At 46.7% G+C, this 14071-nt stretch overlaps 1 protein-coding gene across 1 annotated transcript; it reads right to left on the bottom strand.

Annotated features, from left to right (window-relative positions):
- Window positions 1-672: 672 nt before the first annotated feature.
- On the bottom strand, window positions 673-13854 carry LOC123069069 (chloride channel protein CLC-c). The gene is made up of 8 exons (XM_044491804.1): window positions 13571-13854; window positions 6353-6643; window positions 5712-5912; window positions 5266-5443; window positions 3235-3497; window positions 2599-2868; window positions 1367-2498; window positions 673-1131 (listed from the first exon to the last, which is right to left on the bottom strand). Exons 2-8 carry the CDS (start codon window positions 6610-6612, stop codon window positions 1018-1020), a joined length of 2418 nt encoding a protein of 805 aa, XP_044347739.1. The 5' UTR covers window positions 6613-6643; window positions 13571-13854; the 3' UTR covers window positions 673-1017.
- Between the last annotated feature and the right edge of the window lie 217 nt (window positions 13855-14071).

Below are 14071 nucleotides of genomic sequence, written 5' to 3'. Positions count from 1 at the left end.
CCCTTGCTCTCTTGGACTTGAAACTTGACTGCGTAACTCACCCTTGAGACTTGAGTACATACAGACCCTCCAAAGCCTCAACTCTTAACTGATCAGCAAACCCCCTGTCACTTGCATCAAACACCTTGTCCTCAATTTGTGCTTTTGGTACTTCTACTGGGCTAGGACACCTCCCTCTGTTCTCTCTTATCCTAGCACTCATAGGCATCAATGAGGCACTGGATAGAAAAAGGAAACGACCTGAAGGGTGTAGTGTTTTATGTGACAGACTCAAGGGAGGTCATTTTGAAAAGAAAAAAATTAAAAGTAAAAACTATATATTTAAAAAAGAAATATGTACTTAAAAGTAAAAAATATTTACAACTACAACTACATGTACAGGTTCTGTAAGTATCCGTGAAGTTTCATTAAATAGTACAATTATTTGCAAGCTACACAAAAAGACAAAAATCTGGCCCAAAGACATCAAAGAAAAAGCCCATTTAATCTATGTACTTGTCTATTTTCTGTACATCACATATGAACAAATATGTTCATGAAATTTCTTACGTATATACTACACATATATGCTTGTGTGTATATTTGTTTCAGTTTTTTTAGATGTGGAAAATGTATTTTCGCTGAGAAAAAAAGAGCCCCTGAAGCTCAAGAGTCAAGAGGCCAAGCAAATACTTGCAAATGAGAACCATACTTGTTTAAATATTGTCAGAAGTTCAATGTAACTAAAATCTCATACTCAAACATGTTGTAGAAACTTTAGCATGTATGCTTATTTTTTGAGTTCCAGGGTTTTGAATGTTTAGTCTATAGTTGGCACGACGATTCCTGCCATAGGCTCACAATAGAAAACTAGGGTTGCCGGCTTCCCTGTCATCAGTTCACCAACTTCCTTGACCTTTTAGCACTAGGCAGACGTCCAACCATGTGGCCACATTATTATTACAAAAGCGCAATCTTATTGATGTACATAAGATTTGTATGATTTTTGTAAATGAGAAGAAACAAAAAAAATCACAATCAACCTCCCATTGAGGCTGAATGAAAGTTGTGAGGATTGAGACTAGGGAACAGGCCGTGGATATGTTCCGCCACAAAATCATGCCTTGTGAGAATTCCAACAATGGGAGGCCTCTGCATTCAACATATGAAATATGTCAGTAGCGGTGGACACCTTTACAAATAAAAGGGAACTATTCCATAGTGTGAACAGTTGGTTCAAAATCATATTATAATGAGTGAGAAAATGCATCACGCGTGAAAACACACACACACACACTATATATATATATATATATATATATATATATATATATATATATATATAGAGAGAGAGAGAGAGAGAGAGAGAGAGAGAGAGAATCCTTACGTCTGGGGTCTTTGGAACAACCAAGAGATGCCTCAATCCCAGTTCTCGGAATAGGAGTGCAACTTTTGCTAGTGACATTGTCTCAACCACCGTATATGGCGAGGTGTTTGCAATTGCATGGAGATCAACATACATTTGCATCTCCTCATCAGTGAAATGTAGATCCTCAATTTTCAAACCCTTCCCTGACCCTGCCTTAGCAAAATCAAAGGCACCAAATCTTTCCATAACAAAGCTACCACTCATTTTCACTGGCTCCTTCATGAACATCTTGCCTTTCAGCAAAACCAATAGATGAGACCTGATCACAAGCCCAACCAACTCAGGCACTTCTGTTAGAGGTGGCTCATCAACCACTGGAAATCCATTGTGGCCTGTGATCCTCAACGCGGTAACAATGTCCCCTACCTTCTCAACACCTGAAAAGGTGATTAGTGGACCAGACACAACATCACCAGCAACCAAATGTCTCATGTACGGTTCAGCATGAGCCTCCATGTACGGCAAACCTTTCATTACCACTATCTGATCATAAACCCCTTTGTTAAAGTTATCCGCTATGGTCTTCGATATTAGAAGAACAAGCATGACCAAAGGGAGCATTTGTAGATCATTGGTGAGTTCTAGAAGGATCACACAGACAGACACAGTCATTCTCATTGTCCCACCGAGAAAAGACGCCGCACCAAGAAGCGCAAAAAGTCCAGGGTCAAGACTTGATATGGATCCTAAGAGCGTGCCCACTATTCGACCGTATGTGGCTCCGGCAAGGATAACAGGGATGAAGAGACCAGATGGGACGGCAATTCCATAAGTTACAAGTCCAAGGCAGTAAATTGCGATGAAGAAGATGAAAAGACTAGACATGTGGTACTCGGTTGCGGTTCCAGTGCTGAAAAGATTGCGTATGGCATCATCGTTTGTATTGAAGAAAAGTGATGCCATACCATTGTAATACCCTGGTGGGCACTGAAAGTTCTTATAGTTGCCAGAGCGACCAACGGTAGGACATTGCTCCACGGCATCCTCAGGGCATTGAGTGCACGAAGCAAGCCAAGGGAGGCCATACGAGCACATTGATGTGATAACTGATACTATTATAGTGAGAAGGATCTTGGACGGAGCACCTCTCCTGAGGGCAGATAAAGAATGTCAAATGATATCACATCATAAACTAGGTATAGAAAACAGAAAGGTTATGCAGTCACATACAATTCATCCTCGGCACTTACTCATTGATAATACTATAAATACGAAGAATTTTATCCAAGAGAAAGTTGAAGAGGCCTCCGAATATACCACCAATTATTCCAAGGAGAATTATTGCAAGTAGATCCGGACTACTATAGGTTGCAACAGTTGAACTTAGATCAAACATAATCAATCCACCTTGCCCAAAGAGACCACACTTTCCACTGCGACAGAACTCAATCAGAGTCCTCAACACGACAGCAACAACAGCAGTTGTAAAGAATGCTCTCCATAAAAGAGCACTTCGCCACCTGTAAAATGAAGTTGAAAAAATAAAACACATTAACATGTGTTCTCGTGGCTAGCAGTTTAAGTTTTTCAAAAATAAACTAACATTTTGGAGATAAACATGTAGGTTAACAGTATATAACTATGGCGGTACTACCGTACTAGTTTGGCTCTGCATATTTATCGGTTGGCCTGATCACTGTAACTACATATCCAACTAATGATTCTTGTCAAACACTATATATGAAATACACTTCATGTCAATATTAGACAAGGAAATATGAATCCTAGAACCTCATGGCTACTGTGGTTGTGATTTGTAGAAATCTACAAAAGAAAATGAATGCCCCAAAGTAACAGATGATAATTTGACATGAAAAGGTTATTACCATGATGCTGCTTCCTCAAGAGCAAACAGGACGCCACCAACAGGTGCGCGGAAGGCAGCGGCCACTCCAGCTGCGCACCCACACGTAATCAAATCCCGCCTATCCCTGTCATTCTTGAAATATCTTAGCCAATTGCATGTAAGATGGTACTTGCGTGACCCTCCCTGACCAAGTAAGTTTGCAATGCACGCTCCCGTATGTACCATTGGACCTTCCTTTCCAAGTACGAATCCAGCTGAAACTCCAAGTATTGAACCAAATATCTACAAATCAGTAGAAGATTTTATGAGAAAAAAAAGGGTTATGCGATAACGTAGAAGAATAGAATGCACGACGTGGCACCGGTAGAACATGTTTTCAACTGCCAGTGTAGAATGATATGCCAAAGGAAGACAACTTATCAAAAAAAAAAAATCTTTTGCAGCTTTTTACAAAAGGTGTCGAGGTAATATGTTGCTATTTACTCCCTTATTTTGGGACGGAGGGGGTACTAGCATAAGAAATCTTATGTACAGTCAAGTGTAGGCATTAATAGTAGTAGTTAGTACTACCACCAGTGTAAAAGTGTACACACTTACAAAATGTCAAATGATGGTTCACTTGTTTGTCTTTTGGGCATCACACCTCATGGATTTGTTAAGTCGCGAACTTTGCAGAGTATTTTATTATTTTTCAGTGAAAATAAAGAGAAAAGTATGTTTTTGGTCCCTCAAGTTCCCAAAAAGTACAGACTTAGTCCCTCAAGATTTTTTGATATACATTTGGTCCCTCAAGTCTCAAAACCGGACAAGTTTGGTCCTAAACCAGATTTTGACCCCATTAACCAGGTTTGGCCGCCACAAAACAGCCTGATGAACAGTAAATTCGAGTTTTTTTTAAATATCTTTAAAAAAATCTGAAATTTTTTGGGGTCCAATATGCTTACATGCGCAAGGTGCGACCAAATTTTCGTGGTCTTTCGACACTCGAGGAGCTCGTGGCAAAAAAAAGAAAAATATCTACGTCCGATACTCCGATGAACAGTAAATTTGAAAACTAAATCAAACAAATTCAGAAAAATCTGAAATTTATTGGGGTCTAATATGATTACATGCTCAAGTTTCGACCAAAATTTGGTGGTGTTTCGAGACTCAAGGAGCTCGTGGCAAAAAAAAAACAAATTTTCGCAAACAAAAAATAGCCAAAATTTGTTTTTTTTTGCTAGAGCCCGTCCTACGTCATTTCATGACAAAATGTTGGTCACACCTTGCGCATGTAACCATATTGGACCCCAAAAATTTTCTGATTTTTTTTATTTTTTATTTTATTTTCGAATTTACTATTCATCGGACAGATATTTTTGTTCTTTTTTTCACAAGCTCCTCGAGTGCCGAAACACCACAAAAATTTGGTCGCACTTTACGCATGTAAGCATATTGGACCCCAAAAAATTTCAGATTTTTTTGAAGATTTTCGTAAAAAAAACTCGAATTTACTGTTCATTGGCGGTTTTGTGGCGGTCAAACCCGGTCAATGGGGTCAAAATTTGGTTTAGGACCAAACTTGTTCGGTTTTGAGACTTGAGGGACCAAATGTATACCAAAAAATCTTGAGGGACCAAGTCTATACTTTTTGGAAACTTGAGGGACCAAAAACATACTTTTCTCATAATTCATAATTATCACTCCCTCTGTTCCAAAATACAGAGTGTATTCGTTTTTCAAAAGTCAAACCTGTGCATGTTTGACCAAGTTTTTAGAAAAAAAATGTGAATATCTACAATACCAATTTTGTATCATTAGATCCATTATGAAAAAAGTTTCACAACTTATTTGTTTTGTATTCACATACAATATTGGTCAAACATACATATGTTTGTCTTTCATGAAATTTGATGCACTTTATATTATGGAACGGACCGCCGCGGGAACGGACCGTCATGATGATGGAGAAGATAGCGCACAGTTGAGCTTAGCGATACTATATGAAGAATGCACAAAAAGTAAGAGAGAACATATTTGTGTACGAATGCATTTGTAAGTTAGGACTCACCTTCACAAAGAGTGTACTAGGAGCCAGTATGGAATAGGCATCAACTCCATTAAGATATGCTTTAACTTCAGGAATACCAGATCCAGCAGCTGCAGGTGCAATGTAAGCACATATTGCTGCAGCTGCTGCTGCCAAGACTAGATTGGAACCTCCATATGCCAAAAATGCAGTGAAATACCTGCACTGGAAGCACAACACTATTGGTCATTTCAAATAATCCAGCAAGTGTAAGCCGATACTGAATCAACTCTGTTGTTAAAGCTTGTAAAAATGGAAACCTAACTATCGATCGCTTTCATGAACTTAGCACCATTCCAGGAATTATGACATGAAAATGTGTAGAGATCTAATCGTTAGCATAATCTCACTCGACGGAAGGTATGGGCCAATGGCCATTAGCAGGCAAAGGATGGAAAATTAAAAAATGGCATAAAGTAAAACTTCACCTTTGCTTGAGCATAAGGTCACTTGTGATTAGCAATTTTAAGCCAGCAATGTTTTCGACTGCAAGGTTATTGAAGAAGCCAACAAGTCCAGTCAACAGGCCGATTAGAAGCACCAAAGTCCACTTCATAACAATGTACTGAAATATCTGCTTCTTCTTTCTTGACCGCCAGTCTTGCTTGAAAAGGTTGTTCTCCACAACTCTGGAACAAGCAAATGTTCGGCATTGTAATAAAAGTAAAACTGATTGTGACGTCCAGTGTGGATGTATGAAAGTCACAAAATCTTTACATGTACAAATTCAATCTCTCTAGAACTCGGAAATAGACCAGGCAGACTACTTTCTGCGCGAAACTAGCCATACTCAAAATTAACACTTCACTTTGAATTCTAATCTTAGTGGTAGCAGGTTTTCGCCCTGTAGTGAGATTTTCGTTATGATTTTGCTTTGTGAACTGAACTGATTATTTCTGTGGAGCAACTAATGGAAAGGGGTTTGCTAGATTGAAAAAAAAAAGAACACTTCACTTTGGATTCTAAGATATGAAGATGTGTCCATCTAAGAACCAAAAATAAGTCTGGTTGACATGCCAACAGCACCAAATAAGAAGGCAGAAGGACTGCAGGGCACGGGAATGCGTACTCATAGTCGAGGCTCTCGATGGGGCAAATGTTGGCGCCAACAATGGCGATCTGGGAGGTGGTGTTGATGGTGCGCTTCCGCATGAGCGGCTCGCATGCGCTCCCGCGGTCGTCGTACCGAAGCAGCGCGTTAGAAGAACTGTTCTGCCACCAATCCCCTTCTGCTGCACCGTCCATGCCCTCAACGTCGTAGTTGTTGTTGCCCTCCCGCTCCGGCATGCGGTGGTGCTGCTGAGGCCGCGGCGACTGGCCTCCGTCCATTTGCCCCCGCCTCTTGCCGTCCTCTTGGCAACTGCAACATATAAGTATCAATAGATTATGGTTTCATTTTGCAAAAAAAAAAGGATTATGGTTGCAACAATTGCTCACTAGAATATTTCAACTAAATTTTCAGAGGGTCGAGGCGTTTACCAACAAAAGAAAATTTGAATAGTTTAACAATAATACTTTGGTTCTTTTTTGTGAAAGAGAATAATTTAGTTCTAGTCTATGATTTTGTTGAAAATGCTCGGAAACACCGTTCGGTATGAGCGGTTAGCTATCTTAAACCAATAAAAAAATAGATATTCGGAGACAGGTGAAAAAAGAAAGAAATATGCGGCTTAGGAGTTAGAGCAACTCCAACGGGCCGACCCAAACGGACGGCGCATTTGTCCGCTTTTTGTCCGTTTGGGTCAGCCGCCCGCCCGTCGTCCGCCCGTCGCCAGCGCTGGCATGGTGCCGACCCATTTCATGTCCGCATTCAACTTTTAAATAAAAAGGGCCCGCGGCCGATCATGCCAGCGACCGTGTCTCATGCCGGCACCATGCCAGCGCTGGCGTACAATGCCGGCTTCAGAAAATATCACCACAGCTCATGCTAGCGCACTCGCCAGCCGGCCGGCACACATGTCAGCACACAAAAAAGGGGGGACTTGAGTTCGACCACGCCATCTCGGCTCCCGTGGTCATGCCGGCACACCTGCCGGCATACAAAAAAGATGACCCTCGCCGCCATAGATCACTCGTCGGCGAACTTGAGCATGTCGGCCTGCATCTTCTCGAACCACGGCCTCTTCCTTGGCGACACGGTGTTGAGATCCACCTTCATGATCTCCACCCCGGTCATCATGCTCGCAAGAGCCACTTCTTTCGCCTTGGTCTTGGCGTTAGCGGCCTCGATCTCTAGCATCCTGGCTTGCTTCTCTGCCTCGAGCTCGAACATCTTGGCTTGCTTCTCGGCGTCAAGATCAAGCCTCCTCCTTTGGATCTCCATGAAAGCATTCACTCCGCCTTGAAACGCCGACGCTCCTCCTCTCTTGAGTCCTTATTCATCATGCAGTCCACGCTTGCGACCAAGGCGTTGGTGGCCGCATCTCGCTTGTCCTCCTTCTTGGAGTTGGTCTTCCCCCGCGGTCGTGCCGGCTCTCCCTCCCCAACGTCCTCCACGGCTTTCTTCCCTCCACTTGCCTTGAGTGCGGCATATTGTGCCTTGAACTTATCTTCGTCCTTGATGACCCGATAGCAATGGGAGAGGTTGAAGCACTTGCCATTGTGTTGAACCTTGAATGCCTCCAAAGCTTAAAATGCCTACAAAATGTTTGCATGCAAGAATATGGGCAAGTGATAGCAAGGATGATCTTGATGACACAAAGAGGGTGGCTTGCTTGCCATCATACCATGTCTTGCATGCCGATGCCGCTCACGGGGCGGGCCTTGACGCTCTCAAGGGTGGCGCAAAACTTGTTGCACTTTTGTTGGATCACCCTCCACCGCTTGGAAATGGAGACCCACCCGCGCGTGCTCACAAATTGGTAAGGTGGAAACTTCTTGCGCTCATGGAACTCTCGGTGCACACGAGTCCAAAAGGTCGAAGGCTTTTGCTCGGCGCCCGTCTTCGGGTCTTGTCCAATGTCTCGCCAACACTCGCAAAGAAGTTTGTCTTCGGCCGCCGTGTACGCCTTCGTACGCTTGCTCTTGCGCTTGGGCTTAGGACCGGTAGCTTGGTTGGCGAGCTCGTCCTCGAACAAAGGCTCCACGTCGATGTCGCACTCGTCCTCTTCCTCTAGCCCATAGTCGTTCGGGAACTCGTGGTCGAGGGGGAAGCCGTCCAGGTCGACGCCGACCTGATCACGCATGAAGGTCGCCTGGTCGGGATCATAACCAGCGACCGGCATGAACGCCCCGCAGCCGTCTTGGCTTTGTATCTCATCGGGATCGTAGCCAGCGCCTGGCGCACCGCCCTCGAAGATGAGGTTTTGCATGAAGTTCTCATCGACGGCGGCCGGCATTCCCTCGAACAGGTTACGGGCGTCTGGGAGCCCGCATGCCGGCGTTTGCCGCGCGCGTTTCCTCGTGCTGTCGGACGACGAGCCACCAACCACCGGGGTGGCATTGAGGTCGATGGGCGTTGGCGCAGGCGTGGAAGGCGCGACCACGCTCACGTCGAGTGAGCACTCCCTGGAGAGGCGGGAGGCCTGCGGGTAGACGTGGAAGCCGGGGACCGGGTTGCAAGCCGACGCGCGGGGTGACTCGGGCAGCACCATCCGAGGAAACGCCGACGATCCAGTGCTGGCCGCGGCGACGGCGGCTTGGACGAGGCTGTGCTGGCTAGGGTTTACCCCTAACATTTAGAGCGCCTCCCCCGTTGCCGCCGCGACGTGGGCATTGGTGAACTCCTGCTGCGCGGCGGCGACGGCGGCGGCCTGTGCAGCGGCCTCATCCCTCGCGTCCGCGGCGTGCTTCCGGTCCTTCCTCTTGGCCGACTCCCTTGCCCGCTGTTCGGGCGTTAGCGCCTTCTTCGGCTTGGCGGTGGTCTTGCGCGGGGCACGAGGCTTGCCTTTCCCGGAGGGGGCGACGGCGCCGGACGAGGCGAGGGAGGCGAGGCCGGCGGCGGCGTCGAGGTCGAGGTTGAGGTCGATGGTGTCGTCCATGGTTGGGCGGGAGCGAGCGAGCGCGGGCGGGAGTGTTTCTGGGGAAAAATGGGGGGAAATGGTGGTGGCTGCCACCGACCGACGGGCCTGGGAAGAAGAGTAGGCGCGCGCACGCGCGTCTGTTTTTTGCCCGCGCCGACGCAAATCAGGCTAAAAATTGAACCGGGAATGGGTCGCCCGCGGATGAAAAACGTACGCGCGTCCATTTAGGTCGGCGCGTTGGGCCGTCACTTTTGTCCGCACCGATCCAAACGGATGCGGGTGAACGAAATGGATCGCCTCACTGGAGTTGCTCTTAGCAGGAAGGGCTCATGAATGGGAGATAAACATACATAGAGAGTATCAGGTGATTTGGGAGCTTTGGTGCTCCCGTGATATGAACTCCCGTGAGCCGCGGACAGAGATCCTGCGAGTTTGCAAAAAAAAAAAAAAAAAAAACCTCCACAAATCCCCTATTTACGCACAAGTCCACTAGTCCAGGAGCTGGTCTGGCTTGCGAGAGCCCGTATCACCTGATATTTTCCCTACCACCAGGACCGTGCTCGTGGATTTTAACAGCCACGTGGACATGTGGTACCATGCTTTCCAAACTACTACGTACACAGGATATTTCCTCTCGGCTATTCCGGCGTATTTCCTCTCGTGTATTCCGGCGTGCCAGCAAAATTTGATAAATACAATAGCAGTTTGCTGAAAATTTGAGTGGTTGTTGCTGAAACAAATACTCTGTTCGTTCCAAAATAAATACAAAGTTATACTAAATTGATAACACTTATTTTGGGACAAATGGAGTAAAAAGCAGACTAGGAAGCAATGCATGACATGACACTTGTTATTCAAGATTAGTCATGTTTAGAAACGTCCACAAGGCTTCACACGTGATGATTCGAAGCCTTCTCTATTCTTTTATTATATGAAAAGAGGCTAACATATATTGACATAGTTCATCAGATCTTGGAGGATATTACACAAAGGACTATGGCTTTTGCTATGTTCCCGGGTGTGTATTACCGAAAAAGGGTTTTCCTCCGCTTTGTATACAAAGCAACCAACCGAACCATACATGCATAGATGCTGGGGTGAAAGCAGCACAGTCACGTCCAAAAGAAACGACAGAGAAAGAACAAAAGAAAACAAATGCCGACAACGACGGATCAACAAAAACGAAGAAGCCTCGCAATCGCTGCGCCCACCGGGATCTTTCACTAGACTCCAAAACTCCGAAGCGCCGGCACCTATCAACACCTCCAAGAAGGATCGCGCCGATGACAATGCTGCTGCCAAGGGTTTCCCCCAGTACATTACGAGGCGAGAGGAAAGGTAGCCCCCAACGCCATCCCGGAAGGTCAGGTGGCACCCACAGGCGCCACCACGCTGGTGTCGACCCCGCCGACAGGGGTTTCCCCCGATCCCAACCCGCACCTCGGGCGATCCGGATCCAGCCATCAAACCAACCACCACCCTGCGCCAACGCGGTCATGAGGCCCCCACGCCGTCTCACCACGACACCGTGAAGTGGGGACATCGCGGCGAAGAATCAGAGTCGGGACTAGGGCATCAGCACGTGGGCACGCGGGAGGGCCCCACCTCCACCGTCTGTGACGATAGCCGTCCGGACGCAATAGCAGGAGTACACCAGGCCCATGGGCCCACATGCCCGGCCGAGCCCTCGTGGGCCCGTAAAGCTCCCGCCTTCGCGCTGTTGCCGGCACGCCATCGACGCCGACGCCCCATATCCGAGCCGCTCCTCCTCCTCACCGTGCAGCAGACAACGAGGCCACACCGGGGAACCGGCCCGCTAGGACCCAGATGGGGCCGGGAGGGCCCAGATCTGGGCCGGGGGAGCGCCGCCGGCCACCGCACGTCACCATGCCGCCCTGCAGCCAAGGGCAGCATCGCCACCGCGCCCACCGCCAGCGACCGTCGCCGGTCGCCGGGCCGCCGCCTAGCCGAGCAGCACCGCCGCCGTCACCTGCCCCGGGAAGGAGACGAGCGCGCGGGGACAGAAGGGCCCGCCGCCGCCGGCACCACCAGGGCTAGCGCCGGGGGTGCCTGCCGGCGGCGGCGGGGAAGAACCACCGGAGGAGGGGGCCGAGAGGAAGGGGAGGGGCGGGAACGGGAGGGGAGGGGGAAGAGGGGGTAGGATGCGCCAGGGCGCGCGCACCGGCGGCCGACGGCGGCGAGAGGAGGCTAGGGCGCCGCCGGCGGCGGCGGAAACCCTAGCGGGAGGGAACGGGTCGGGGGGACTCTTTTCTTTCACTGCTGCTAGCTCTCCCCAAGTGTGTATTACGGGGCCGCGAGTAGTAAGCGTTGTGTGGCTGTAACAGGTTATCGTTATGTGCCTCTTCAAAACATATCTTTCTCCACTTAACGCACATGTAGTTAATTATATGAATTTGTACATTTTTCTATCATTCCTGCATTTATATGCTAATTAATTTTTGAGAATATGTATATGTTAATTTTGCAAAAAAATTGGGTAGTCAGGGCATCTTCAACACGGACCCTCAAACGTCCGAACGTGAATGTCTGAATGTAGTCTATGAACCGGTTGTCCTAAATCCCGAAAACTGGACGCAAACCAGGGGTGCTTTGCGGACGGCCGGAAACTTATAAGGCACCATAGACCCACTCAAAACCCTCTTCGCGCATGAATGTGGACTGGTTTAAATGAAAATCGTTTGATTTGTTCAAACCCCTTATGAGGCACACCGACGGATCTCTGATGGCATCTAGCATTGGAGCAACGGCTCCAACGCTATGGTGGATGATGTAGTGTGACTTGCGCTAGCGTAGAGTGCCAACAACCAGATCCGTGCGAGACATGGGCGTCCCTTAACGGCCGTGACGATGGTTTAAGGTGGGAGTACGTCTGACCAGTTTGCTAGTGTCTTTCTAGCCTGGCGTAAAGTACTGATAGATGCGACTATAGAATGATGCATCGTGAAGATGCTGACTCATGTCTGGAGTGAAAACCCTTTTGTTGACCTTTATTAGTCGGGTTTAACAATGATGAATTTGTGTCGTTAGCTTATTAAGGTGTTGTCTACTTGTTGTGCTGATTTTCATTCGTTAGTCCCTTGGCAACGATGATGAAAATCCTTGCCTAAGTTGTCTTTGGCCGGATGTGGCGCGATGATGCAAGAAAGACGTGACGACGATGATGCAAGGATGTTTATCCCTTGTTGAAGGCATTAGTAGACTTAGTCGTAGGTATTTATTTGGGAGAGGATTAGTGGCAAGTAGGTCTCACGGCACGCAGCCCCTCGGACGTGTTTTTATTTTATTTTAGTTTACGATTTCCAAACTTTTATATCTTCTAAACGAAAAATTCTAAATTAAGTTGTGTTTTTATATTCGTGTTTCTCGTGACGAAAGCTTTCAAATAAGATCCATTTTGAATATGTTTTGACCAATTTTGAAAATAGATTTTAAGTTTCAACACTTGAAACTTAGTACACGCAATTAATAAAATCATTTTTTTCCCTACGACTGGCAAAAGAACATCTTAAAATTTTATCTATAAAACTTGGTAAAAACAAGTGAGAAAATCGCAAGTTTCAGATAAAAGTCATAAGTTTCAACGACCGAAACTTAAAACTTAGTGTGCCCTCGTGCGGGATCCAACTACTTCACGAATCGCCAGCCAACCGAGTTGCTGGGCAGGGCTTGGCAGGTGTGCCCCTGCAAATTCGCGATATTTATTTCATATTTTGTAATTGTTCGATCATGGTTGTCTTGCAGAGTAATTTATAAGAATGTTGATGTGCATCATAATCAGAGGCGCGGGAGTTTGAACCTCTTTTTTGAATAATAAATCAAGTTTGCTACTTAGAAGAAGTGGACATATCTACACTGGGTTTTATGCAAGGGCCGGTGAGCAATCCTTGTTTGAACTTGCACTTTTTTTTTCATTTGTGAGCAAGCCAATGCAGAGTTGTGTACGCTGAACTTGCACCGTGTTCTGGATCAAAGACAGACGGTGGACCCACTGCTAGATGGCCATTACCCAATAACGTGCAGACACAACAGATTCCTCTCTCCTAGCCATTTCTGAGATTCAGATCAAGATTTGTATGTTGGAGCAGCGAATTGATACAGAAAGATCTGGTCCGCGGAACGCAAATCAAAACCCATATATACATATTCTGTAGGGAACAGAGGAATAGTACTGCTTGATACCACTAGTTCAGCTATGAGAATCTGCAGCAGGGCCTAACAAGGAGATTTTTTTCTAAAGAAGGAAAAGCAAACATAGTCCGACGGGACTCGAACTTAGCTGCAGCAGGGATGGATGGATGGCTTACCTTATCTATGAAGAAAACTGGAGCTTGAGCTGATGACGAGGCCGGTGACCTGTGGTGATCATCCAGAGCACGTACCGCTCATCGCCGATCGGTGTGTGCTTGTCCCTACCCGACTCGACCCAATGCCCCCTTCCCCTCTGTTCTCTGCTTATATACACCGCTGCGCGGAGCCGGAGCAACATGGGTGTGATGTCCAAGTTGCGGATGAGCAACATGGGTGTGATGTTACAGGTTGTGGAAGGGACGATTCGGATACGGGAAAAGCCGTAGTTTCTCTGCTCCTATTTTGTAGCTTCACTCCATTGCATTAGACCTGTCGTCACTCATTGCCCACGAGTATTATATACTTCCTCTGTCCCATAATATAAGAACGTTTCAACGCTATGTTTATACACCGATCCGTCGTATGTGTACGTACGTGTGTGTGTAAGGCGTACACTCATGTGGCGTGAGTTGCGTGATTTCTTGGACGACAGCGACTCAGTGCATCACTGCAAGCGA

The sequence above is a fragment of the Triticum aestivum genome, chromosome 3B (genome assembly GCF_018294505.1).
Source record: "Triticum aestivum cultivar Chinese Spring chromosome 3B, IWGSC CS RefSeq v2.1, whole genome shotgun sequence".
NCBI classification, from domain to species: domain Eukaryota; kingdom Viridiplantae; phylum Streptophyta; class Magnoliopsida; order Poales; family Poaceae; genus Triticum; species Triticum aestivum.
The sequence above is the reverse complement of the archived record's forward strand: the minus strand, read 5'-3'. Positions and strand labels throughout refer to the sequence as shown.

What these genes read in the sequence shown, in the direction of transcription:
- LOC123069069 (XM_044491804.1), bottom strand. Translation starts at nt 6,612, where the DNA reads ATGGACGGAGGCCAGTCGCCGCGGCCTCAGCAGCACCACCGCATGCCG. An exon ending in GACCTTATGCTCAAGCAAAG is followed by an intron (nt 5,444 to 5,711) that starts GTGAAGTTTTAC and finishes CTTCCAGTGCAG; the next exon opens with GTATTTCACTGCATTTTTGG. An exon ending in ATTTATAGTATTATCAATGA is followed by an intron (nt 2,499 to 2,598) that starts GTAAGTGCCGAG and finishes ATCTGCCCTCAG; the next exon opens with GAGAGGTGCTCCGTCCAAGA.